The sequence below is a fragment of the Accipiter gentilis genome, chromosome 6 (genome assembly GCF_929443795.1).
Source record: "Accipiter gentilis chromosome 6, bAccGen1.1, whole genome shotgun sequence".
Taxonomy (NCBI): Eukaryota; Metazoa; Chordata; class Aves; order Accipitriformes; family Accipitridae; genus Astur; species Astur gentilis.
The window spans coordinates 12,992,201-13,019,613 of record NC_064885.1 but is presented as its reverse complement, the minus strand read 5'-3'; the positions used below and the strand labels follow the sequence as shown (position 1 = coordinate 13,019,613).

The 27,413-nt window shown below is 44.8% G+C and overlaps 1 protein-coding gene across 5 annotated transcripts in view; it reads left to right on the top strand.

Annotated features, from left to right (window-relative positions):
* The window catches only part of BAZ1B (bromodomain adjacent to zinc finger domain 1B), a 51,926-nt gene extending 24,513 nt beyond the window's left edge, over positions 1 to 27,413 (top strand). For 2 of the 5 annotated variants that reach the window (XM_049801823.1, XM_049801826.1), the window contains 13 exons: positions 185 to 323; positions 824 to 954; positions 2,502 to 2,613; positions 10,088 to 10,186; positions 10,607 to 10,784; positions 11,903 to 12,088; positions 16,351 to 16,498; positions 18,082 to 18,229; positions 20,062 to 20,180; positions 22,595 to 22,746; positions 24,440 to 24,561; positions 25,174 to 25,490; positions 27,095 to 27,413. In XM_049801823.1, coding sequence (XP_049657780.1) covers positions 185 to 323; positions 824 to 954; positions 2,502 to 2,613; positions 10,088 to 10,186; positions 10,607 to 10,784; positions 11,903 to 12,088; positions 16,351 to 16,498; positions 18,082 to 18,229; positions 20,062 to 20,180; positions 22,595 to 22,746; positions 24,440 to 24,561; positions 25,174 to 25,490; positions 27,095 to 27,201 — 1,958 coding nt within the window. In that variant the 3' untranslated portion in view covers positions 27,202 to 27,413. Of the gene's footprint in view, positions 1 to 184; positions 324 to 823; positions 955 to 2,501; positions 2,614 to 10,087; positions 10,187 to 10,606; positions 10,785 to 11,902; positions 12,089 to 16,350; positions 16,499 to 18,081; positions 18,230 to 20,061; positions 20,181 to 22,594; positions 22,747 to 24,439; positions 24,562 to 25,173 lie in introns of all 5 variants that reach the window. The other 3 variants (XM_049801824.1, XM_049801825.1, XR_007506226.1) reach the window with 3 other exon arrangements.

Sequence of the window (27,413 nt, the reverse complement as noted above, 5' to 3'; positions counted from 1 at the left end):
TTTTTTTCCTAGAATGGTGGGTGTAGAGTAAGTTGAAGGGTGGGTGGCTGTTCTAAAAGAATATTAACCAAAGTTACCGATTAATACTTTTTTTTTACCCCCATGATGTAGTAAAATAAAAGAGAATATTGATGCCGGGATACAATAAATGAAATCTAATACTTCTCTCTGCTAATTCCAACAGTGAGAATGGAGAAAGAAGCGGAGGAAGAAAGAATCCGAAAGCATAAGGCTGCAGCTGAGAAAACTTTCCAGGATGGAATTGCCAAAGCAAAGCTGGTGATGCGCAGGACCCCAGTTGGCACCGATCGTAATCATAACAGGTAGGAAAGGAAATGAGCCTGAGCTGCTGGCTCTTTCCTCTTGAGACGAGCTTTATCAGATAGCGGTCCCCAAGAAATGATTGATATGGAGGATTTTGAGAGGACTTCCTGTCAGTTGAACAGTGGAGGAGTGCAGAAGTGAGTTTTTTGTGTATATAGAGTGTAATGGCCTTCACTGGTTTACATGGCCAGCTTTTTGAGGCTGCCTTGTGGAGGTCAGGATCCACTAGCCTGTAGAGCTTCAAGTGCTTGCATCAGTGCTCAAGAACCTAATTACCAGCTTTTTTTTTTCCATGTTTGTTGCACAGGAATGAGCTTAGAATGGATTCTAATAAAAGCTTTTCATGTTTCTCAGCTGTGCCAATATAAAGATATACATGCATTCAGTTTTTATTGAGTCAAGCACACAGCTGCTTCTTCCCTCTATGCAAACAGAAGTGGATGTGTGTAACTAGCCAAAAGAGGAGACAGGTACCTGTTAACATACATGTTTTCTACAGGTATTGGCTGTTTTCAGATGAGGTTCCTGGCTTGTTCATTGAGAAAGGCTGGGTACATGACAGTATAGACTACAGATTCATCCTTCCCCATCAGAAAAAAGAAGATTTTAAAAAGGACTACAGCTCAGGAGGTATGATTAGCCTGCTTTTCTGTGGGTATTTCCTTTATTGCTGTCTGACTGTTAGAATGGATTTGTGAATGTGAGGGAGAACTGTCTAGTCTGAGTGTTTTCATGGGGTACTCTGATTTAAGCCTTCTTTAAACTCCAGAAGCTTGCACACAGGAGAGTCCGATGCTCATGATGATCTTCCTGCTGCTGCAGGTCTTGAGACTGCCTGCAATGTGCCACATAAGGACCATGGGACACAATCACCTCTCTCTTAAAAGCAGTGAGGTTGATGTCAATTGTGGACTAATCCCTCTGGTTTACTCTGAACATGCTGAGTTGCAGTGTGCCAGACTTCTTGGACAAGTAGTCAGCTGTGTGTTGCAGAGAGTGAGAGTATCCATAACAATGCTAATATTCTACCAATGGCAAGACTCCCAGATTAACCTATGAAATAGTATCAAGCAGAACAGTCTTATAGATACCTATAGCTCTGCTGATTGAGGCCATTTTGGCAAGCAGCCCTCTAACTGAACATGCAGGTGAGGTGCAAGGACTAGCTGAAGTTCTAGTGCTTCCTCTGTAATTTTGCCTGGCTGACAAGGAGCCTTGCAGGCGGAACTTGGACATGCACAAAAACCAGTCTGTGGGGAGGGAAACTTAACACTTCTATGTGGAAATAGGTCTTGGTACAGAAGAGTGTGTTATAATCTGACTCCAGTTGCAGTTTCAGTCCTGATCATTTCTTGCCTTTGAAACATCATAGGCTGGCATTTAGTCCATCTACAGAAATACTGCATGTGAGAGGCTGTATTGAGTTAAATCAGAGAGCCCTCACTTGGTGGTATTTTGTGTTGGACAATGGGCAGAGTAGGCACCTGTAGAAGAATGAAACAGGGCAAACCTACAATGAGATACTTCATCCAGCATGTAACTTTCCAGCCATCTGTGTCTTGGTGTCTTGTTGAGCTGCAGGCAGTATCATTAGTGGCCCTCGATGGATATATTTTCTTATGTGAACTCTTTCAAATATTGACCAGCCATGTTCCTGTACACCAGCTTGCTTCCAGCTGCATTAATTTCTCAACTGCTGCCTGTATATTTGCCCAGCTAGTGTGCAAGATTTCAGCACGTTCCTTTTGAAACTTAAGAAGCAAAGGCTTAAATAAGCAAAGGTTTAAATTCATGTCAGACTGAGATGCTCAGAAATACAAATACATCTTATTTATAACTCATTCAATTCTAAAAGTACTTTTTCAGTATATAGCTAAAAAGTGAAACTAGTTTTATGTATTTGAAATAGTAGGAATGATTTTTTTAATTTTATGTATGTGCTTTATGATGCAGTAATTTCTTTAAAAATCTGTTATCTGTTTTCATATTTCTATAAATGCATATACTGTGAACTTTAGCAAACTAATGCTGGATTAGTTTTCCCTGACAAATGTACTGCTGGCCTAGATGTTGCATATAAACACTTAACCTGGAGATAGATTAGTTTTTGCAAAATAAAAATGCTCACTGAGGAAGATGAAGGAGAATACACTTGAGCTTGTGCTTTTCTTTTACAGACAAGCGGAGGACCAGTGGCACTGATGGCAGAGTGAGCAAGCTTCACCGGTCTGTGCATGCTGCCGACCTTCCCACAGAGACCACTGCACCAAAGCAGGGACAGAACTTATGGTAACACATGCTTTTATAGCTGCGAAGTACTTGAAGCATAGAGGTCAAGGAAACTAGACAGATTTCTTTTGATGGACCCTACTATATACCTATTACTCTTTCAGTACTTAACAGTTGGATTAGCTTAGCAGCTCTCCAGGCCTCTGTTACTGATACTATTACTAGTAGTGAATGGCTAATAGGGCAGCCAGTCCAAGAGCCAGTGGAACCATTATGATCAACCTAATCCATCAGTCTTCAAGCCAGTATAAATTAAGCTGGTAAATGCTACTTCGATGTATTGCTTTTAAAATATTTTATATTCAGAAGAATTGTTAATTTAAAAGAATTGCTGTGTGCTTTTTTCAGTACTTGTAAGCATGACTGTAAACAAAAACAAAAAAAAAAAGAGGAGGAGGGGAGCAGTGACCTAGCTATTCTTTCATGGTTCATCTCAGCAGACCTAAATTGTGGCATGTGAGGTCCTTGAGCACACAAAATTAAAGTCTGCATTGAGATCTTTGGAGACAGGCCTATCTCCTGCATGTTCTTTTACTATGTAAGACATGCAGAGCCATCCCACAGCTCCTTGTCAATGTCTTCTTCCTAGGCTTCACAGCAGACTATGGTGGTGTCCATTTGTTCTCCTATAGCACCGTATCATGGAGTTGATTTTTGTTGCTACTGATAATTATAGCTTAGCAAAATTATTCTTCCCTTGTTATCCCTTTAATGCTTCCCAATGCCAAGCAGTAGCCACCAGCCTGTCTTCTAAGTGAATCAGATTTGAACACTACCTTTTGGCATGTTTGATTGGGACTTGCTCCAGTACTTGGCCCTACCAATGTCTTTTATCATTAAAGAAAATCTCCTATGTCAATGGTTGCCCTGTGTGGTAAGGAGCAATCAGCAGTGTCCCTGTGTCAGAAAATACTGGCTACAGCTTTACCAACTAAACTACCTATGAAGGACTCTGCTTTTTTTTTTTTTTTTTTTTTTTTAAGATAAGCCTGAGAAGTAACTGTGACAAAGTACTTGCTTCTGCAGGTCCCTTATTAGCAGTGGCTTTTCCCCAGAGTTTTCCACTGCTGACACACAAAGTGGAGTTACTTGGTCTTTTGATAAATATCACCAGTTGTGAGCTTAGCTCCAAAGCGTAGTTCCACTGCTGCAAGTTAGAACTACTTTACTAAAGATGTTCCTGCTCCCCCACCAGGAACTGTCAGAGAGACTGAAATTTGTGGACGTCTTGATTCATCTAAACCACCAGCATTGAGTGCTGACTCTTTGTATTGCTCTACCCCTTCTCTTTCATTGCTAGCAGGTCATAGGAGATAGCAGAGTTTCTTCTGCTTGCCTTCACTCCATCCAATATTGCCATGTCAAATCTCCACCCCTTTTTCAGTCTAGTCTTTTGCACATCTTGTCACATGGCCAAAACTCAAGCAATTGGGCTTTCCTAGGGAATGGGTGCTAAACAAGAGGTTGCAGAGGACAGTACGATCCATAGGGAAGTCCTCTCTGCTCTTTCTGTCTGTTCTAATACTTGATCTTCATTCAGCAGAGGTGGCAAGAAGTGTTCCCAATAGAAAAAACAAATTATGTAAGGAAAACAGTAGCTTAAATTAATAGCATATATTGCTATAAGCTGAAGATGGAACAGAGAGGCAAATCAGATGAGTTAAGTAACACAGAATCCCTGCAATTTCTAATTCCAGGCTGAACTTGAAAAAGCATAGTATTTGATGTTAGTGTTGAATTGCTCTATCAGGTTGGCAACTCTGTGACATGCTGAGACTGATCAGAGTGGTTACAAAGGTAGGAATGCTTTATGAAGTAACTAGTCATACAGCCCAGGAGAAGCAGCTCTTTGAACCATGTCCTGTGCACTCTTGGGACTGAATTATATTCTGTTACTAAGAGCTGATTTGTATGAAGTGGCCATAATATGTGGTATTCTGCTCTTTTTCTAAAAAGAGAACAACAAAAGAATTAAGAAGTTTGTTTGGGGCAGGGGGGGAAGCTTAAAGTGGCAGCCAAAAGCCTAAAATGCTTTCAAAGAGATTGTCTTAAAGTTTCCATACTAGATGGTCAAAGCAAGTGCTGCCTCTTACCTTTGAAAAAAGATTTGAGGAAACTTGGGAACAAAACAGCAGCAACAATAACAAAACATTCTCAGTATGGTTCACATCAGGATAAGGAAGCTATTAAAAATAAGAAGACCTACTTAAAAGCCATGATTGAGTCTAAATGAAGGAAATAAAAAAAGGATGATAAACCAAAGTACAGACTAAGGGAGAAACAATTTTTTTTTTTTTCCTTGGGGAACAATCTTGCTTCACAAGATCTGTTGTTACAGGGCCTGCCTTAGGATAAGAGGGAAGCTCTTCTCATGAGTGAATAATTGGCTAAGAAATACAAAAAAAGTTACAGAAATACTCTAATTTGTATTTCAGCAGGGAGATGGAGAGTAATGCTAGAGGAGAATGGGGAAGTCTCGAAAGAGGATTTTCTTTTGATGCAGAAAAAAGGGATCAGGAAATCAAATTAGCAAATGGCAATTTTGAAATAAGAAAGTACTACTTCAGATCATACAGCTGATGCATACAACTCACTGCTACCAGCTGCTGTGGATCTTCAGATTTGTTACCTGTTCAAAGTACCAGCTGGACAAATTGCTGAAAGGAGTTCACTGAGGAGTATTAAGCACAAAGGTTCTTGTCCTGGCACACAAGGAAGTCCTCAAACCAGCAGATCCTAAAATCTGTAGGGGCAGGGTGAAGAAGTGTCACTGCATGTCTGCTCTGCCTTTTTGCCACTCAGAAATAAGATGTTGAGCTGGCTGGGATTTTTTTTTGGCCTGGCTGTTAAGCCACAGTGTCTTTGATTTCTGTCCTTTTTGGTAGCTGCTAGGAAAGACTGCTAGCAATCACAGCACTTGCTGGTATTTTTACTGAGAATATCAGGCCTGTGTGCATTGCCTGCCAAGCAGGTTGCCGGTGTCAGGATGTTGAGGTAAAGCAATGCAAATGGAAGATCTGAGCCAGGTGTAGGCCTTCATGCCCTTAAAGTGATCAGAGGGCACAATGGCAGGTTTTCAAAGCAAAGGTAACTACTTCTAACTTAGCATTCTTCTGTGCTGTCTGCATGACTTTCTCCTAACTGACAGGGCCACCTAAAGCCATTTCCACAGATAAGCAGTAAGCTTCCTCAGCTGAGAGACTTTTCTTTAAAGCTCTAGAACTGGAAAGAGCCTGTTTGCTAAGTACCTATCTGACAGCTGTCACCATTTACAGGTAAGCTTCCACAAAAAGACAAGTGACAACCTGAGAGATGCTATTTCAGGGGATAGCCAGTAACTAGAACTTCCCTCTGAGGAAATTTGTATTCCTATTACTGTATTTTCCTCTGTGGCCATTGCCATTGATCTCTCCAATCTCAAGGACTCTCATGAGCATAGATGGTTATGGAAGAGTCTCCTCCTTGGCTGCTTTTGCACGTTGTCCTTGCACACCCTGAGAAGCCCTGAGACCACAATGAAATCCTTGGATATCTACATCCCTTGTTGTTGGGATACAAGGACTTGTTCAGCTATAACTCATAATGTTAGCATGTGGTGCATAGGAAGTTGCATTTCTTTGTGTTCTGCTTTAACCCCTGCCATCTTCTCTCTTTTTCCCAGTAGTACATCTAACGTGGGATTGAGAGTAGCCTCACAGTGCACATAGAGCATCTTTAGCTTTACCCTTTTGTACTCTAGACTGATGAGACTTTGAAATTAACACTAAATTAACTCCATCAATGGTTGTATTTCAGGGTCCTGCCCCTGTTCTCCTTGAGGATGGGAACTGGTAGGACACTGATAAAGGGAGACATAGATTCCATACTTCTGCCAAGAAGTCCAGAAACAGTATTTCATGGAAGTGGTTTCTGCTTTCAGTACTTTGTCCCCAAAAAGAAGAGGGCCTAGTGTTCTGTCCTAAAAGCACAGAGGCTGAATCATTGTTCTCATTCAGAATCATAAACGCTTGGTTACTTCTGTCTTCTCCAGACAGATGGATCAGTCCCCTTTCTAACATTGTGCACCACTTTGACTGATATTGATGCTTATTAAAAAAATCTCCCCATTTAAAGCTTCTGGGCACATGGTCCCTGAAAAAGTCTTTTGTCCATACCATAGTGCTTTGTGAGCTGTGTACATACTGGCCTTCCCTGCAAGAACCATGGGTTAATCACAACCTTTTCAGTATATTAGTATGCAGGAAACTTCTTGCTCATCCTGGTCAGAAAGCAGATGAATTTTGGAAAGAGTGGCATCTCTGCAGAGTAACTCCCGTTGTTCTTCATCTATTAGGAATACACCATGATATGGCGGGTCCCCTCAGCAGACAATTTGAGTTAACCATGAGTGGGTGCTGACAGACTCCATTCTCACGCCTATATTCTACAGATGGAGTTCCCCTGTTTCCACCAACCCTCCAGAGCAGGTACTGATCCTGGGCTCCTCTAGATGTTGTCCTCTTGATTTCTTCATTCCCTAGTCTGCAGTCCAGGTTTTATACCTTCCTCTGTCCCTTGCAGCATGTAGCCTGAGAACAGGTAGGAATATTCAGCCTGAGTGAATACTGAGAGCTCCTTTTGACTTGGTGCTTGTGCCATTTGTCCCTTCTGTTTTGATTGCTGACCAGTCTACTGGCTTGTGCTGCCAGAAATGTAAGAAAAGTATCTAGACTGTTATTTAGGGATGTGGAAAGCCCTTACCCCAGTCAGGATTTCCCTGTTTCAGATCAGTTTGAAGACCTCCACCTGGTCTTGACTCTCCCAAAGGCATCTTTCCCATCACTCTGGATTGTGTTACTAAGCTCTGTGTCAGGCCACGTGAAGGGCACCTGTTGCCTTCCCCGCACTCTTACCAAGACGCACAAGCTCGTAGCCTTATTGCCTCCCCTGTTTAAAATGCCAGCCCTGTCTTATCATATCCATGCTCCCAGCCTCATGCTGGTTGAGCCCTAGCTGGAGGTGCAGGCAGTTCCTTCAGGTAGCAGGGAGCATATGGAGCTAGGCTGAGAACCAGGAACTGTGGCTGCACAGGGCAGCAAGGTGTCACCAATCAAATTAACACAGGTACTTCTTTGATACGTTTATATTATGCACATTTGAGTTCAAGCTAATGTAGAACAGTTCCCTCTCCCAGAAATCCCAGTTCTTACTCTCAGGGTGAATTGGGAAGACTCCAGTACCTGTTGCAGATCTTCTCCCTTCCCTGTCCCATTTCTTTTTCAGCAGGAACAAAGTTGTGCCAGGGCTTAACACTAGCTTTCATCAAAGGATATCCTCACGCTGGCTAGCAACTTGCATTGTCTTTCCCCAAACAACGTAACACTGGTGAATCCAAATGCCCCATGTTGTTTTCAGTGCCCTTTCATTTTTACAGTAAGATAAAACTGTTCAGGATGTTTCCCCCATTAGATTTGCAGCCATGGGGGAAAGCTGAGAAAGCTCAGGCATGGTCTTACCAGATATTTTCCCACCTGGGTTCTGTGGTGTATCACCAGCAGTGACTGATGTTGTTTCATCATGACCTAGGCAACCTTCTCAGCGTGCCTGAGAAATAGTCCTCTGCTGGGTATCTGCAGGGCAACTGTTTTGAAGCTTTATTTATGCCATTCCCATATTGTGATAGATTCTTCATATTGAAATATTGCTTAGGACCAATCCCAAGATTTGCCCTGAGGGTTTGAAAGCAATTTGATACCAAATATTCTAGAGAAATTTCTCTTTATTTAGTAGAAGTCCAGTAGACTTAACAATGCTAGTCCTTGCAGTGGTCTGTCTGTAGACCTTCCAGTGATTGTAGGAATGCTAGTCACCATAAGTGGCATCTATAAGAAAAAGACACAAGTTATATTGTTAGAGGTTTGTGTGAATGCTTGTTGGATCCTATGACCAGTCCTTAATCGCTGCTACTTTTGGAAGTGCCTGTGCTAGGCTCTAGTGGGTGAAAGATATTTGGAACTGCTCTGTCCTGTTTCTTGCTGGGAGGGTGTGCAGAGAATAGTGGTGCCCAAAAGATATTACCTCAGTGTGCAAAGTGAGGATGCTCTGCAGGATTGGAGTATACTGAAGCAGGTGACTGGCAAGAAACTATTTTTCTTCCATTTTTAAACAATCATATGTTTTATTAGAGTAATTAATTTACTAACTGAATGCAAATTGTGAGGCCATTGCCCTAACATGAGCATACTAGAACTCTGAAATATTTTCTTTTCAGATATGATATTTAGTAATTATTTCTGCCAGAAAAATAAGCATTGCGGATACTGTTATTCCAAGAGGAGCCAGAACAGCATCTTTCTCTAGTTCTTGCTTGGCTCATCTGAGCTTGTGCCCAAGAAGAAAAATTAGATCTGGAGTCTTCTCTGTGGCTGGTAAGGATCACATAGTGGTCCTTTGCAGTTGTTTCCATATCAGGTTGATTTTGCTATTCCCTCACTTCCCTCTTCTAAAGAGAAATTCTTTAGATTTGTAAGAAGATTTGTAGAAGATTTGTAATTACTCTTATTTTCTGTAAATGAGCTCTGAAACTCAGGTTAAATCCCCACACCCATCAGGTGAGGAGGCTCCCTGACATCCTAGAATAGAGTTGGGGGGGGAGCGGGGGGGAAGAGGCAAGAGAGCAGAATTTCAGGCTGTCTTAAAGCTAGTTTAAATCTACAACCCAGCATTAGAACTTGATTGTACTCTGGACTTGCAGAGAGAATTTTCTCTTGTGTAGAGAATTCTGCAAAAGTTTTCCCTTTTTAGATTCAGCTGACTGCCAATTACCATTGCTGTCCTGAAGGACTTTCTGAGCAGAAAGGTTTAAAGCTAATGAATATGGTTTTCACATACTGCATTTGAGCTTTCAAGTTAAGATGAGCTTCTTAAAAAAGAAGGACTTCTGCACTTGCAGAGGGCATAGCCTTCAGTCACAAATCTACATCATCAGCAATTGTGGTATAAGCTAGGACATACCCTTTGTTAATCTAGGAACTTCTTGGGTTAATGAAATATGTTGAAGGCACTGCAGAAAGAATGATTAAATTGCTATGCTATGCAGCGTATAGCATGTTAATGTTTTCTAGTGCATCTAAAATGACATTCAGATTACTTAAACTGACTGCAACTTAGTGAATGTAATCCCTGGGGTAGATGACTAAATTCAAATGCCAATGTTTTAATAAACTGAACAGGGAAAAATCTATAAATCAGCTCTGTGTTTATTTTGTTTTTATTTTTCTTACCCTGGAATTGGCTACGTTTGGGGACCTTGAAATGAGGCCAGTCTGAGTCAGAATGCTTATGCCAGCATTACTGAAGTGTTTCACCTTGCTCTGTAGGGTTGGGATATAGGTTACTCGTCATCCCTGCCTAATACTTGTGAATTATTTAGAAGAAGGAATTGCCTTGCCGCAGAGATACGTTAGCTGATGTTGGTGCATGTTATATCTTTCAGGTTTCTCTGTGACAGTCAGAAGGATTTGGATGAGCTGCTGGATTGCCTGCACCCACAAGGAGTAAGAGAGAGCCAGCTAAAGGAGCGTTTGGAGAAAAGGTGAGCCTGCTATTTTTTTTTCTCTGTGTGCCTTCTCAAAGTCAAAGCTCATCACAGCAAGCCTTTCCATTCCTGGGGCAGTATTCTGTGCTTTGCCTTGATTGTGCCTGTGCTGAAGAGCAGAGGATATTGAAGATAAGAAATGACTGTTTTTCTTGGGCAGTAATTGCAAGTTTTTGATAAGTAATGTTCTCAACTGTGAAGAGCTTCTGTCAGTCTTTAAATTGCTCCTTGCTACTGGAAACAACGGCAGTGCTGTTTCAGTCACAGAGCCAGAACTGTGCTTTCAAGTGTCTTTCAAAGAACGTTCTGCACTGGTGGAGCATGTAGATCATGATGGACACCATTGTTGCCCCAGTGCCTGCACAGCACACAGGGCAGTGGTCTGCATGTATTCAAAGGTTGTTTTTGATTTTCCAGGTATCAGGACATCACGCATTCTATCCATTTGGCTCGGAAACAGAACTTGGGCCTCAAATCCTGTGATGGCAACCAGGAACTACTGAACTACCTCCGAAGTGATCTAATTGAGGTTGCAACTCGGCTGCAAAAAGGAGGCTTGGGATATGTTGATGTGACACCAGAATATGAAGCAAGAGTGAGTGAACAGGCAAAGTAGCACTGAGCAAGACAAGCATGAGCTGATACTTTCTGTGGAAGGTCTTGAGTCTTTTGTTATCCTCAGACAAGAGGATCAGGAAAATCAGTGTTCTCATGTGTCCTCTCTTTCTAAACTATCATTTCAAGATTACACAGCTGCTGGCTTGAGGTACTTTTGGTGTAGGTAGGTCATAATGTTGGAGCTAGGTGTCCTGCACAGCTGTTAAATTGTCCTATTTCCTTCATCTGGTGGCAGACTTTTTTATGGAGCATTAGCAGAACTCTTTGCAGGTAGCTGATTTTTAGCTTCAGCGTCAAAGCCAGCATGTCTTGTTGAGACAGCAGTTTTCCATTTTGGAGGTTTGGGGTTTTTGTTGTTTGGGGTGTTTGGGTTTTTTTCATAAATTCAGACCACTTAGGCTTGGAATAATGATTGCATCCCAGTTCCAGGTCCTAAAGGATGTTTTGTTCATGGATATGTCAGCACAAGGAAGTTACTGTGCGGTGAACTGAAGTATGACTTTTTAGTGCTGTGGCTAGTTCAGCCTAACTCACATGAGCATTACTGGTGCATTGAGTGTCTTTAGGAGGGGATAAGGCTGCCTGGTGTGGGTAGAGTACACACTTCTGTGACTCGTGCATGCTCCTCCTACCAAAGGATGACATTGTCTGGCTTGGAATGATTAAAGCTCTGTTTAAGCTGCATCCTGAGTCACTGCAGAGACTTCTCTGTGTAGATGAGACCGTAAGTGTTAAGAGGAGGGGAAAAGTGAAGTCACTAAAGGAGTGGAAGAATGGCTTAGTGCTTAGTCATCGTGGATTTGGGTTGGGGGGGTGGTTTGGTTTTAGGGGTCAGGTGGGTGTTTTGTTGTTTTGGGGTGGTTTTTTTTTGTTTTTTTAAGGCATGATGCTTTTTTCTCAACAGTGCTATGCATGATCATCAGCTATGTGTGAATTCTAGCAGAAGCAGCAGCAATAATTTGATTCCATAACCAAGTATGGTAGATAACGATACTGCATTAAGTGTCACGTGTATCCATTTGCAGGACAGACCCACCTAAAACAGCACAGAGAGTAATGTCCAACTGTTACATGATCATATGCTCTCCCTAACAGGTATACTCACTAGAGAGCTTGAGGGATTTTGGAGAGTGTGTGATTGCACTCCAAGCTGGTGTTGTTAAGAAGTTTCTGCAAGGTTTCATGGCCCCCAAGCAGAAGAGAAGAAAACATCAAGGAGAGGACTACATTGCCAAGGCTGAGGAGATAGATGAAGACAAGAAAATGGCAGAAGAAGCTAAGGTATTGTTCATGTCAGGGCTCTCTTTCGGTCTTGTAATATAACTCTTTGAGCAGGGACAATACATTTCATCAAGTACTAAATCCTAAGCAGCTTCTCCTCATTCCAAGTTTGGAGTGCAGTGGGTTTGTCATTTATGGGGCCAGGTGTTCCCTGTTTATTTTGAAGAGTAAAGGTATTGGCAAAATGAAAATCATACTGAGGAATTACAGTTAACTTTGTCTGTGAACAGGAAATGGGTCAAGTCAAGTATTTGACTTCTTTGTGCAGTTCCTCACACAAGTTGGGTACTCTAATAAAAGCATATTATGGAGCATTTTTACAGAACTTAACAGGAGTTGTATCCGTCAGAGAGGACTGATGGTGGTTTATTGCCTTTGATCCATAAAGAGGAGGAGGGACACATTGAGGTTTCGGTGACTGCAAGGGAGTTAGGTTCAGGTAAATACCAGTATTAGGTTCAGGTAAATACCAGCGTTATGCAAGAAGAGACACAAGTCGGTGTATGTGTGGAGACACGCACAGAAGATGCCAAGCTGTGGGTTGCACTCAGCTTGTCTGGACATCCGGACAAACAAGCCGTATGTGCCTGCAGTAGAAAAGTGGTCTTGTGGGGCTAAATACATAGCCTTCTAAATTAGAGCTAGAAGGGATAGAGAAGAGCTGCAGAGGATTGGTGGGGTCCTGCAGGCAGTTGAGCTGTACCAGTGTTTCATCCTAAGAAAGATATTAGTGCTCAGGGGTAGTTTCTATGCACTCAGTTGAATGGGACGTTAGTGTCCCATGACAAAACTTACCCCACTGCCCCTTTCAAAGTGCTCTGCCCTGATTGATCACTGACTTCAGCAGAAGTAGCAAGATCAGAGTTGGATCAACAGAAGCATTTGAAATTCCCAGCTTAAAAAGGAAGTATTAGATGCTTGACTGGTGCTGGGGTGTGGGAGTTTTTGTGGCTTTTTTTGTTTTTGTTTTTAAAGCTCCTGTCAGTGTATGCTGAACCCTTGTTGTCTGAACATCAAGTCTTTGCTATGCTGTGTCATTACCACGTTAGCAGGATATTTGGATAGGCAGTAGAAATTCTCACATTCTTCAGTTGTTCTGAAGTATTTAAACTTTGCTAACTTTGAGTGTTTCAGTCCTTAGTGCAAAGGGAATGGAAGGCTGCCTTATCCTAAAAGCTGTCAGCAGAATACAGATCTGTAAAAAACAGTTATGTCTGAGACAGAAAGGGCCTGAATCATCATGGTTCCTGTATCTACAGCAACACCATATCATGCCTTACTCCAATGTGTCTTACAGCTATGACCATAAAGGTTATACCTATACCTGTAGGGCATACTTAAAGGATAACATCAGATTTACTACAATATCTAAATGGATAGTAATTTAGCAGCTTAAGCTCTGTGTTTGAGTCCTGGTCACTTGCCTGCTATTGCTAAAGCTGTGTCAGATTTCAAACCTAAGCTTTTATTTGCCTGAAAATTGAGCCATTTTGATCGTGAATGTTTGGTTAGTTTGTCCATTCTACCTTAGAGCACTGCTCTCTTACTTAATGATATGGTTACGGAGCATTGTTTGTTACAGCAAGGCTGTAACATGTCAAGATTTAAGTATTGCCAGTCTGAGTGTGTGGTTGTGTGGGTCTCCCTCTGGAGCACTGGCTTTTGTGTTGTGCTGATGTCTCTGGAGCATTTATTTATGCAGTACAGTGCTTTCTTTATCTGGCTCAGAGATTTCTAGACATCTGTAGAGCTACAAGTAATGTTCAACATTTTTGTTGGTTTTTTGGGTTTGTTTGTTGGTTTGTTTAGTTTTTGGGTTTGGGTTTTGTTTGGGGGTTTTTTGCCTCAGTTTATCTAGAACAAGCTTTCTTTTTGCCAAAGCAGAAAACCTTTATAAATGACCTTGAAAGAGCAGCCTAGATCTTAGATATAGTTATCTGATGAAAAAACCCGACTGTTAGGCTTTTAAAGACAAATCTCCTGCATGGGCCAAGAATTATGAAGTCTTTTAGAGCCAGAACTGCACTGAGAGTACGTAGCAGGTAAAATACAGCATAGCCCTACTGGAAAAACACACTTAATGTACTTACAGACTATATGAGCGAAATTGCAGTCTTGCGGTATGGTTATGTCTCATTTTCCCTGTGAGAAACAAGTTATGGCTTTATAGGCACCCATTTGCTGACATAATTGTCTATACTAAGGGTTCCTGCTGGCTCAGCTACATAGCTAGAGATCATACTGCTGAGTGGCAAAAGATTGCAGTGTAGACCTGGCTTATGGCTGTTTCTGAAAATCAGTCTTGTGCCTCTGTTTGTGCAAACATTCCCATTTCCAGTGGCAGCAGCACTCTGGACTATCCCAGAATAGGACAAGGAATATGTGACCTCTTTGTAGTGTGAAATTGCAGCACAACTGGCTGAGCATGGGTAGGTTATCTACCCCAGCTACTTGCTGTCAGTGGTGTTTGCAAGGAAAAAGTCATTGGGGGGGGGGAGGGGGGAGTTAGTCTTCACAAGGGGGGAGTTAGTCTTCACCTGCAGGCAAAACCTCAAAGAGCAGCTTCACAACCAAGCAATTACCATTTCAGCTGTTCAGAGGGATTTCTGTCATCTTAGGATACCAGACAAGGGCCTTTCTAGCTGGAGGTTTGTCCACCTTTACCCAAGCAGGGGTTTTCTGTCACTCTAAAGTTGAAATGGGACTGAGAACTTCTCCTTTGGTATTTTTGTGGGGTTTGGTTTTTTTTGTTTGTTTGTTTTTCCTGCTAGATTGCTTCTCTCCAGTCAAAACGGTATTGAAGTAACTTCTTTCAGTCTCCTGTTTTGCCTAGTTGGCGGTCTGAACTCCCTTGATAGTGGTTCTGCTAAAATGCCATGGTCTCATGATGCTTGGGAAGCAAGGCTAAAAATCTGTTAAATTCCACAGGCTTGGGGAGAAAAATCTAAGCAAAACTTGCCAACAGCTTTTGCAGATTTATCTTGGCCCAGCAGTTACCCAGTACGTTAACAGCAAAACCCATGGAACAGTTACTTGGAAAATCAATTACACAGTATGTGAAGCACCTCAACAATGTTCTGCAAAGAAATAGCACAGCTCTGTGTAATCTGCCACAGTAGGCTGTGCAGGTTTCCGTTTGTCTTGAATGTCTCAGGCTCCAGGTTCCATACTAGCAATGGCAGTAAGGATGTTGGCATTTTAGAACAGTTTGTGTGTTTTTCCAAGCATCTAATATATGCTGTGCTTCCTCAAATTCAGTCAGAGGAGAATGTGCAACTCTGCAAAAATCCTGGGTTTTGTTTGGCTCCCAAATTGCTGTCAGCTGCAGAGTTTAGATTTTCCCATCTGACACTTTACTGTTTGTTTTTTCATTCTCCTGGGGTAGAAGAACATTAACTTGAGTCCTATTATGTCCCTGTCATGTCTAGGCCATCACCTCATTGTTGTAAAGCAAAGGATTAATGTTGGAGTTGAACATGCGGTGGCTCTGGATTGCTTCTCTGTTCTGGTGCACTTCCGATTTACCGCAACGTTGTTTCTAAACCTCTAGGGCTGAGTTTGAGATTTTGCATGTGGCTTGCTATGTGCAGAGTCCAGCAGTTGCCCTGGTGCAAATCTCAGGTTTAATGCTTTCATCCTCACTTACAGCTAACTCTGGGATTTGACATGCTCTGAAGTCATCTTGTCTCAGAAAGCAGCTGGTTTCGTATTTGGGGCTCCAAATGCTTTGCCTGTCAAATCTGATTGTAGCTGATGTCACAGTCCCCTTTGCCAGCTGAGCGGCTTGGAGGACCAGGAGGACCAAGCGTGTGGCAGGTCTTGCTGACGGTCTCAAGTGTCTTTGCAGTACCCACTGGAGGGCAGCACAGGCTGCTCCAATCTGCCATGCTCAAGTGGTGTTGCCAGCTGCCTCCTAACTTTCATCCCGCATTTTACAGTGCTAGATTTCTGCCTTTTATTTTCTTAGCCTGATGATTATTTGGGTTAGACTTCCAGAGCAAGAATTTAGTGGAGTTCACATAGGTTGTTTCAGCCTGGCCATGAAATGCAAAAGGGCTCTACTGTTATGAACAAACTGTCTGATCCAGTGAGGCTGGTTATGGATAAACCACAAATAGGATTGCTGAGGCTATATAGAAGGAAAGATATACAGAGTTGAGCTTTGGTTATTAAGGGCCCCAGCTAAAGGATATAAAAACATCTTCAGACTGTAGTGAGCTGTGTCTGTGTGCTTCGTTGTAAGCTATTAGGTCTGTCTGCAGGTTGCTTCAGCCATGGAAAAGTGGAAGACAGCAATCCGTGAGGCCCAGACCTTCTCCCGTATGCACGTGCTGCTCGGGATGCTGGATGCCTGTATCAAGTGGGATATGTCGGCAGAGAATGCCAGATGCAAAGTGTGTCGCAAGAAAGGTATGCGTTCCTGCCCCATGCCTGCGTAACAGTCGGACGCTGTCACCTCTCCATGCCCTGCTTAGGCAACATGCCCTTGTAGTCTGTCGCTCTCTTTGGCTGTATTTTCAGTTTTGAATGTCAGGATTTACAGTCAGAAGCATTGATATCACAGAAGCATTTGACCCTGACTCCAGTAAACCATTCTTATGAAACCAGTATACAGTCTTGCAGAACATTGCAGAGCTGCTATCCCCTGGATATTTAGGGTACTTGGACACAAGTCATCTACAAATCCTTCTGGGAACACTTGTGCCACTGTCCATTCCCTGGCTTCATTTTTGAGTCAGAATGGTCTTTGGGTCTCTAAGCCTTGTCAGTTAATCTCATCTTTTACAGAAGGAAGAAGCAAGGATAGGTTGGGAAGGTTCTTTACCCTTTGTGGCCAAATGGGAGAGGGCAAGGTGGGTTGATGCTACTTTTTGGCTAGAGTGGGAGTAGAACTGCTTGAGGAGCTGGAAGCCTTACCAGCTGGTAAGGCTGGGGAAGTAACCAAATAGGTTACAAGGGGCTACCTTCTCTGTATCCACTATAGGATGAAGGGCTTTAGAGTCTTGCAGGTGGAGGGGGAAGTAGAAGGGGTGTCACCAGTGATGGAATGCTAGTATTTGTTCTGCCATAACCTCTCCTTTTGGATGGAAGCCTGGAGGAAAGAGCTTGGTAGTACATTCTGCCTCATCATGTGCTTTTTGTCTCACTTTCTATTTGCTGAAACACTAGTGGGAAGTGAGGGCAGACAGATCTCTGGGGGAATGCTGGGCCACTTTCGTTTACCAAAAGGCTATGCCATCCACCTCTTCAAAGAAAGAAGGGATGAATTTGGTACAACATTATTCTTCACTGTGAAGCCTCAGGGAAATTCCAACCTTACGCAAAAACTGTCCGATCTGCTGTTGAGAAGGGGATTCTAGGCAGATGTAAGAGGGCGCTCACCTGAGACTAACAGATCATAGTTTCACAGAATTTAAGAACTGGAATGTTAGAGAAAGAGACATGCTGGCAAGCTCTCTGTGCTTTCTTTTTTCCTCTTCAGCAAATGAAATAGCTGGCTCAGGACTGTCTCCCCACTTCCCTGTATCAGTGAGAAGCACAGACAGACTAGTTCTGCTGCATGCTGATATTCTATGTAGGCTTGCTACTTTAAGTAGAAAGAAGGTGGTGTGCAGGTTGACCAGATTGAGGCTAAAATAAAAATAGCTGCATTTATAGCTTCTTGCTAGGCTCTCGGGCATCTTTGCAGCAAATTTCTCTTCCCTGTATTTGGCTTGAGATTTAGCCTGAGTGGAACCTATTTGGCAGGTTTCTACCTTTGCCTCAAATGAAATCTTTGCTGGGCAAGGGACTTTGTATTCTTTTGTTTGGCTTTTTTTAAATGCTGCTGGTTTCCACTGCAGTGGTGGAACCAAGAAGGAAGGGTCCCTGCTGTCAGAGGGTACTTTGCATCTTTCTCTTGATTCGCACTGACCTCCAGTGCTGCAGCAGCTTCTACTTCTTGGGTTGAGCAAGGCTGTGGCACTCATTACAAGTAAGTTGCACTTTCCTAGGTGAGGATGACAAGCTGATCCTGTGTGATGAGTGTAACAAAGCCTTCCACCTGTTCTGTCTGAGACCGGCACTCTATGAGATACCAGATGGTGAATGGCAGTGCCCAGCGTGTCAGCCTTCTACTGCCAGGCGCAGCTCACGAGGCAGGTGAGTGACCCTCCTATCCTTTGTGTTGCCACTGATGCACAGTTCTACCCTGCTTTCACAAGATGACCAAACCAGCCTAAAACAGAGCACCTTTAAAAGGCTTGAAATAGCCTACTTAACTCAATGGCACTGGAACAATAGAAAAGCAATTTTTTCAGGCTGTAACTTTACCACACCTGTGTTGTACTGACCCATGACAGCTTTAGGAGTTTTAATAAATAACTTGGCTTTGGCAGTGAAAACATGCATCAACCAAAATCAGATGTGCTAAGGGCTGTTGTTTTCTTTGAGCACCTAGTTGGGTTGCTCTTTCATGGGAGTGTAGTTGGTAGCACTGCAGGTCTGTAGTCCAGTGGACTAAGTTACTGTTGTGTTCTTGTCAACTTGGAGCAGACATTACTCCAGACTGCAGCTCAACCCCTACTGTGCTACTAAAAATCAGGCTACAAAATGCCACTCTGCTGGTTTTCTGGACTTGATAAACCTTAACAAGGCAGGAGTCCTTATAGGGCTACAGAGGGAACATGATCTGAGGACAAATCAAAGTTGTTCTGTGCAGCAGAAATTAGTAGTTGCCTCCTGACAGCAAGGGATTGAATTGTTTTTTGAATTGCAAGCTGGAAGTTAAATGTATGTGAGATGTATTTTTTCTGTTTGCAATATATGTTCTCTGCTGATTTTGACTCTGTGCTTCATCTACCTGCTTGTCAGTGAGGTGAGGCTATCAAATGGCATCTGAAGCATAAGCAGTCAACAGATCCTCCCTTCCAGAGTGGCAGCACAATAAAAGGTGTACTAGCTTGTAATGTGCAGGTGCTGTATGGCCTAAAAAGTATTACTTTCTCCCTGGGCACCATTTAAGAGTTCATCAGGCTTGTACAAAAATGACAGGGCTTCAGTGCAGCTGTTCTAGCCTGAGATCATAGTTACTTTGATGTGGCAGAGTCACCTGCAAGCTGCTTGGCTCCTGGATGAGAGCCATCAGGTGGGGTAACACCTGTCTTGTTATCTTCTTTCTGCTCTTGTCGTCCTAGCAAAGCAGAAAAAAAATGTTGGCCTGGGAGCACTTTTTTTCCCCTACTGTACTGTGGGAGCTTATTCTTATTCCTTTTACTGCTCAAGATCCTCTTTCTCCAGAGGATTGAGACTCCTGCAACAGCTCTGCCTTTGTCCCCTTTTGCCTCTGCATGCTGTTTTGTTTTCCTGTTTTTGTAGTGCTTGGAATGCTTTAACAGACACATGCAAGAAGTCAGAACTGTCCTGGGCAGGGAGTCTCTGTGGCTTCTGACATCAGCCCATGAGAAGCTAATGCTTTGCTCACTAACAAATACAAGCTTAGCTGTGAATAATACTAAATGAGGTCTGTTTTGTGTAGTGCACATGCAAGTGGCATGACAGTGGAAGGAGATAATGGGAAAATATTCCAGCAGAAACAAAAAAGCCTCCCTTTTTGAAACTCCTTAGGCCAGGTCTGCAGACCTGGGTAAAACAGCAGCACATCCTCTTGGAGAGCAGTAATTGCACAGCAATCACAGTCTTAAAATCTGCTATCACATGGTCAAGGTGCCTAGAACAGCAAAAAATATACACATTCAGCTGTTGGGGATTTTCAGCACAGATGTTCAGACGACAGCCTGGGAAGTGCCCTTTTAGCTGTAGCTACAACTTGATACTCTCTGAAATACAGTAGAGTGCTTCAGTCTGAGACTGGGTGTTTATTTTACATTGAGGTGGTCATCAAGTCTCTGCCTGTGAACAAACAGTACAGAGCGCCCAGGGCCTCTGATGCCCAGGCTCTCATACAATAAATGTGTTTACCTGCCTTACTCTAGGAACTATGCAGAGGATTCTGCTGAAGATGAAGGTGAAGAAAGTGAGGAAGCTTCTGATGAACCAGATGCTGAGGAGGAAGAGGAGGAGGAAGAAGATTATGAAGTTGCTGGACTGAAATGTAAGGCTCTGACAATGCAGGAAAGTAACAGAAAATACTAAGACTCTGTCTTCGGTGTCCAAAATACTGATCCTATCTGGGACTTGTGCTCTTCCTCACACAAAACACGTTCTTACTTGGAAACAGCGGGAGGTGTCATAGGGGAAGGCTGTGGTCTTGCTGTACATTACCTGGGGCGTTGGAGTGAATTCTTGTCCCTTTGCAATAGGGTCAGTGCTAGCAAAGATTGAAACTGTGGTGAGCTCTTGCTACCCAGTCATTCCCCTGGGGATGCTGGTGAGACCATTAAGAGTGCTGTGAGGTGGTCAGCAGAGGCTGCAGCAGGGCAGGGTGAGGCAGCAGCATTATCAGTTACTGGTATTGGCAGTCTCTGCGCTTAACAGAGTTTGTTGGTGAACTGGATGTGGTTAATAGATGCTTATGGAGCTTTAAGCACACCCCCCTCTCCTTGCTTTTTCCCTTCCCACCAGCTTATAACCTCTTAAGTGCAAGATTTCTAGTGATTTGGCAAGATGCATTTTCAGATAGTAGAACTAGCACTTCCTTTGCCCATTCCTGTGGGAAGGCACAGTATTTGAGGTGTGTGGCCTGGACCGCCAGCACCCTTTGGTTGCATACGGAGACCACTCGGGATGCATAACTGGCTCATTCCTGGGCAGCTAAGTGAATAAAAGAGTGTTTTCTAGACTCCTCAATGACTGCTTCTCCACTTAACCACTTTTTATTATATGTATGCACTTTGTTTTTAGGAGAATTTGACTCAGTCTCGTTTGGGCAACCTGATGCACTAAAAAGATCAGTCTTTGAATGGCACGCTGCCAGTATTTGCTTTCTGTCAAACTGCCCTTGACTGACATAAAACTAACTTCAGAGTATTTTAACTGGGGCAGGTGGTGGAATCTGAAGACTGGCACCCAAAGGATTATCCCATGCTCTTTCAAGGGTTTCCATCCAGGTCCATCAGTCTTGATTCCCTTGCTTTATTCTGGTTTCAGGGATATTCACTGATACCCTGGCTATGTACACTGCTTGTTGTTCTGCATGTATCTATGTCCACACTTGGAGTGTGTTCAGCCTATGTTGCATGGCCAAGTCAGGAGCTGAGCCAAGGTTTCCAAACAATAGCAAAAGAGGGTTACAGTCACTAAAAATAAAGTGCTAAATGCAACCCCTGGTTTTAAAGAGCATTAACAGGGAAAGGTCACTGTGGAAAACTTTTGTTTTAATAGAGAAGTCCCATTAATCCTCATGGCGTTCATCCTGAGGGATATAACCCAGAATGTTGGATTGTCAGACATTTAACACGTGCCACACGCTTGACACACAAGCAGAGTGACAGCAGGCAGACGTCCCCCTGCCCCGACACACGCTCCTCATGCGGGGGGCCCAGCAAGATGATTTATTAGACAGGGCTGGATTAGAGGCCGCAGATGAAGTGCTACAGCGTGCTGGATACAGCTTGCTCAAGCACTTGTGACCAGGTGGAAGGAGCTTGGCTGGGGAAGAAGACCAACACATTCTCCTGATACAGAGGGGTCATGGGAGAAACTTAAGACAAGGGAGTGCCTCAGCACGCTTGCATTTCCATCAGTGTGAAGCTCTGATAGGCAGACTAACAAACAGGCAAGTGCCTTTCTATGGGATATAATACAGCAGCCCTGGTCTTGGGGAATAAAATCCCATTGTTTCCCACTTGCAGCACGTGGAGCAGCTCCCAGCTGCAGTAACTCAACACTCCCTTTGCACACAGTTCACTTTTGAGGGGGGCTTAGCAACTGGCTTATCCCACTGTGTGGGCCACTTGTAAACGCTTGGAAAAGCACTCATCCCCAAACCGGTGAGGAGCAAGGGGGCAGCAGAAAACTGGGGAAACTTCAGGTTTCTGCTCCTGGTGCTTTCAGAAGGGATGTTGCAGTGATATTCGAGACAACTGTCTGTCCTTGCTTTACTTCCCCTGCCCGCCCTCACATTGGGATGCGTCAGGGCTTTGGCACTTGGTTCTGCAGGCAGAGGGGCTTGCTGTTGCAGCTGTGGGCAAGCCTTACCTGTAGCAGAGGAGCTGGAATCTCCCAGGTCTTCCTCGGAGTTCAACGGTCTGCCAGTGTTGTTGGCTGGTGTGTGTGACCACCCTTTTAGCAGAAGGCTGTTGCCAGACAGCAGTGGCCTCTTTCTGGACAGGAGGTGATTACCCGTGTATCTCATCTGGAGAGGGTATCAAGAGCACAGCTGACAGGAGCATATGCCAAGTGAGGATGGGCTGACAAGAGGCTGGCTTGTTCCAGTCATCTGTGGGTTCAGTAGCTCCTCTGTGCTGTGAGCGAGGCACTGCCTGGTGTGTATGGCTGGGCAAAAGGCTTGTGATCTCTGCATCCAGGTTAACCCATTCCTCTAAGCCCATGGCTTATATGTTTCAGTGAGACCCAGAAAGGCAGCTCGGGGCAAGCAGAGCACAGCCATGTACTCCTCGAGGCAGGGAAGGCACCAAAGGAAGAAGCAGTCGCTGCACCCTGCCAGGGGACCCCGGCAGCGGGCTGCACCTGTCAACGGCGCAGACATTGATGAGCTGGTAAGAGCCAAATTGCTCCCTGGAGGCTGCTCACATCATGAGTTATAAACGAAACAGGTGTCATGCTTCCTCCCCTTCCCAAAGAAATACCCTGAATCATATTGTGAAACCTGGGCTGGGCTGGGGGCGGGTTAACAAAGGAGGCATATCCTTAAGGGCCCAGTACAAACGGAGCACAGATATGCCAGGCATCTTTCCCCAGCCTCTTTCACACATTGTCCCCCTTGAGTAGCAGGCAGCCTGCAGCTTGTTAAAGGGTTTTAAATAGTATCCATATGTCTCTGAAGAGAGGTGGGGGGCCTGAGGGGGTCCTGGATGGTCAGAGAATGCTAGCAATGTTGGACCCTTGCTCCCCAGCCGTGGTCATTTTCTGACAGTTGTTGTCCGTATGGTCACTCCCCAACCTTCAGGACATAATTTGGCTGGTTTAGGTTTCACTTGACATTTAAAGAATAAAACCGTATGCTCCTGAACAGAGCAATCTTATGTGTGCATGCATACTAGGCAGGGTGGAGCTGCAGCGTGCCGTGCTGTTTATCCTGGGGAGGGACACACCATAGGGGATACGTGAGGATACTCTAGCCACATGGGCCACGTCACAAGCCTGTGCTAGATCTGCCTGCTGTCTGTTCACTGACCAGCACTAGTACTGCTGCTGTATCCTGTCACTCTTCTTGAGCGGTCTTGGTCGTGGTCTTAGGGGTCACTGCTTCTTATGCTAGGTGTGAGTGGGCTGGCTAGTGGATCTGCAGTGTCCTTTTAGTTGTTCTGTGTTACAGACTGGAGGGCAACTAAACCAGCAAGCCCACCGTGGGCTGCCACAGCCAGCTTAGAGGGATGTTTAAGTGGGGAAAATCTAACTGGAACATCTGGGTCAGGGTCTCTGACAAAACACTGACTTGGGGAAAAGGACTCTGCTAGGGCTCTTTCACTTACCGTTTGTCCTGGGAACAAAGCTGGCTCAGGAATAGCACCCCGTGTCATGGAGCTTTCCCATCATCTGACATACCCTACACAGCAATGCCTCGTGAGCTGTGCGCTCAGAGCTGAGGGGATGTCCCTGTGCTGGTGGCTGACCTGCTGTGGATCCCTGGGCAAATGGCTGACCTTGTGTTCAGCCTGTGTACGGGACAGCAGTGCTCGAGGCATCAGCTGTTCTTTGGTATTTAAAATGGCATGGTCAGCTCTGCAATGTCAGTACAGCAGCACAAGTGCTTTCACCCTCTCCCTCTTGCGTGCTGTCTGCCAGGGGCTCAGAGAAAGCAGGAGAGGGAATTTACACTCTCTATTTGGTGTCACTTATTCTTTGGCTGCTTGTTTTGACCATGTTGTCTTTGAACCTATCTTGAAAAACCTTGCTGCCCCTGAAGAAAAGACGGGCTGCTTGTGAGCAGCCACCAGAGCTTCTGGATGGGGCTCCCATTCTGTAACTCAAGCTGCCACTGCATGTCTTGGCTGTTACCATCAAGGGTCCTGCAGCAGAGCAGTTTGCCTCTTGATTATTGTGGAAGATGGCTGCATTTGAAAGACTTGAACTTTGTTTCTGCAACAGTACTACATATCCCCAACCATTGGGACACTAGCTCGTTAGGTGAGAGGATTGAAAAGAAAAGTTCTGCTAAGAACCAGCTGCTTTGGCCTAAAAACTGTTTGCTGAACACTAAAGCCCCTAGTGGTTCCTTCCTTTTAACAGCATCCTCTGTGTGGGCAGGTCCTTCAAACTAAGAAGACAGCACGTCGCCAAAACCTCGAGTTGCAGAAGTGTGAGGAAATCCTCAGCAAGCTGATCAAGTACCGCTTTAGCTGGCCCTTCAGGTGAGGGCAGGTGGCCTCCTCCGTGGGCACAGGACTGTGCGCAGGCAGTGTGTAGGTGTGGGCTGGCCATGCTGCAGTCCTGCCAGATGCACTTTCTGGCTGTGAGACCAGGGTTTCAAAAGCAAGTTACAGATGGGAAGGGAGTGAAGCTGCTCCAGAAGAAACCACCACGCACTTCCAGTCCTCTACTGGACTGAAGATGTGGAGCCCCTCTGAGGTGCTGTAACAGAGGGTGGTAGGCTGTGGGCTAAAGGGGGGAGGCTGGGGTGGGTGCTTTCTGCAGCCCCCAGGATTTGCAGGGCACTCTGTAGGCACTGTGACTGAGAGAAGGTAGCCATACTTGCTATGTGCCAGTCCCCATGCCTGGACCAGCTCTCTGGGCAGAAGGACAAGCTGCTGTCCTTCCCATCATTGTGCTGTGGCCGCCATGGGGCCGACATCTGTAGCGCTGTCGAGGTGCTGCTGGGGCTTGTTACAGTGCTGTGGGGGTGCGGATCGGGGCTGCTGCTCGAGCAATGTGGGTGGGGGTGATTCTCGCTCTTCTACAGCTCTGCACTGCCTGTGGCCAGGGCTGTCATTTTCCTCCTCTCTTTGTGGCTCTTCGTTTGGCAGGGAGCCAGTGACCACGGAGGAAGCTGAAGATTACTTTGAGGTCATCAGCAACCCTATGGACTTCCAGACTATGCAGAGCAAGTGCTCTTGTGGCAATTACCGCTCAGTGCAAGAGTTCCTCTCTGATATCAAGCAGGTGTTCTCCAATGCTGAGCGCTACAACCAGAACGGGAGTCACGTACTGTCCTGCCTGGAGAAGACGGAACAGTGTTTGATTGACATGGTGCACAAACACCTGCCTGGCCACACATATGCACGCAGGAAACGCAAGAAGCTCTCTGCCAGGTGCCAGGGACTGGAGGAGCAGGAAGGGGACAGTGAGTCAGAGCCCCTTGAACATTCCCGGGGGCGGAAAAGGAAGAAATGAGGGATGGGGAGACAAGGGGGAGAGCCAGAGCTGGAGCAGGCCTTCTGGTGCTGCTGGGCAGCAGGATGGGTTGTCTGGAGGGAGCTGGGAAGCAGCGGGCACCTCTCTATGAATCCAGCCTTCCCTTTGGCCCATCCTAGTTTTAATTTTTCTGCAATTTCCTCAAGTATTTTGTCATCCATTGAGTGAGCAGAGATGACTTGCTGCTTCCTGCAAAATCCACAAATCTCCTGCTAGGAGGGGAAGGTGGGAGGGCAAGGGGAAGGCCTGGCCAAAGCCTGGCTGGGCAGGGGAGCATGAAGCCTACTCCAGCTCAGGCGCTGTCAGCTTCCTTGGGATGAACCGCTTCCTCCCCTCCACGAGCAGCCAGGGCTGGAGCATGGGCTGGAGCGTGGTGGAACCTCTGCCATCTGCTGCCCATGATGTGAAACCAGCCTTGAGCTGGTGCAGGGAGGGATCATGTTGCTTCATGGAAGGACTGGGTGCGATCAGGCCAATGGGCTGCTAGTTCTCATATGTATATATTTATATGGTGTTAATTTTGAGGCCCCATTGAAGGGCTGCATAGGGCGAGCAAGCACTTACATTTATGGAAATATGGCTTTCACCAGCATCCTAACACAATTGGCTTTGAGGTGCTCTTGCTTTTCCCCTCTCCCTTCTTGGGGAGCAATCTCTGGAGGTTGTGCTCCAACAAGGATTCTTCTGAGCTCAGCTCTTCACACATACATGGCAAAGAGGATGCAGTTGGCTTCCCTGCTCACCTTGAACAGCACACAATCATGTAGCCCTTTGGATGAACCGAGTGCCAGAAGCATACTGGAGAGCATGGTTTTCTGCATGCCCTGTAGGGAGCTCCAGGGCAAGGGGAGCAGCAGAAACATGTTCTGTATAACTTTTTAAATTAATTTTCTAGTTAAAAGTGGCTTGTTTCTAGCTGTGATCTTGTACAAAGAACACCTGTAAGATACTGTTGTCTTGCTTTGGCACATGTACAGTTTATATGAAATTGTGGTTTTTGCTTTATATTTTCCCCCTCTTTAAAACTCATTTTCCTACCAGTAGCTGGAGTTACACCAAGGGACTTGTTGGCAGGGAGGTCTCCCAGTCCTCCTCTAGCCATGCTCTCACCATGTTTTATAGTAACACCTTCCCTAGCTCGCCTCCCTCGGACTCCCCCAGTGCAGTGAGGACTGTTCCACACTGGCTGACCAGCCTGATCCTGCTGGGAGGCTACTCTGCTGCAGCCCCAGCAAGCAGGTCCTGCCGCCTGAGACACTGAGTTTTCTCTAAGGAAAGGGTGTGGTTTTGCATCACCTCTCCTTCTCCATCATGACAGGTTTTGATCATACAATCAGGGCTTGAACTTTTTATTATGTAAGTCTTCAATTTTGAACAAACCAGCCACAGGGCTGCTCTATACTGGTTTCATAATAGAAAAGCAAAAGCAGCTGTTGCAGCTCCTATGATTTGACAAAGAATCATTGATTAAAAATTGTGGCCTAGTTTTGTGAACTTTTTATGTTTGTTTGTTTTGTTTTTTTTTTTTAACAGGTATTCGTTTCAGTTCTGGACTGTCGATGGCTGCAGAGACTAGGCAGGTTTCCAGCCACTTCCCTCTTCCCCTATGCCCAGCCTCAGCTCCCTGCCCCACAGAATAGCACTGACATTTGTATTTCGCACGTCCCCTTCAGAGGCTTTGTTTTGTCCTGTTCATAGAGAACACTTTCTGCAGGTCCTACACGGTGAAACCTTTGGAACTGTACGTTTTTTAAAAATAAATGTCATTGGGGGGAGGGGGTTTCTGCTAAGGGCTGTACTTGTAATAAATTGGAAACTTAAAAATAAACATTATGTACTTGTGTTTGTAAAA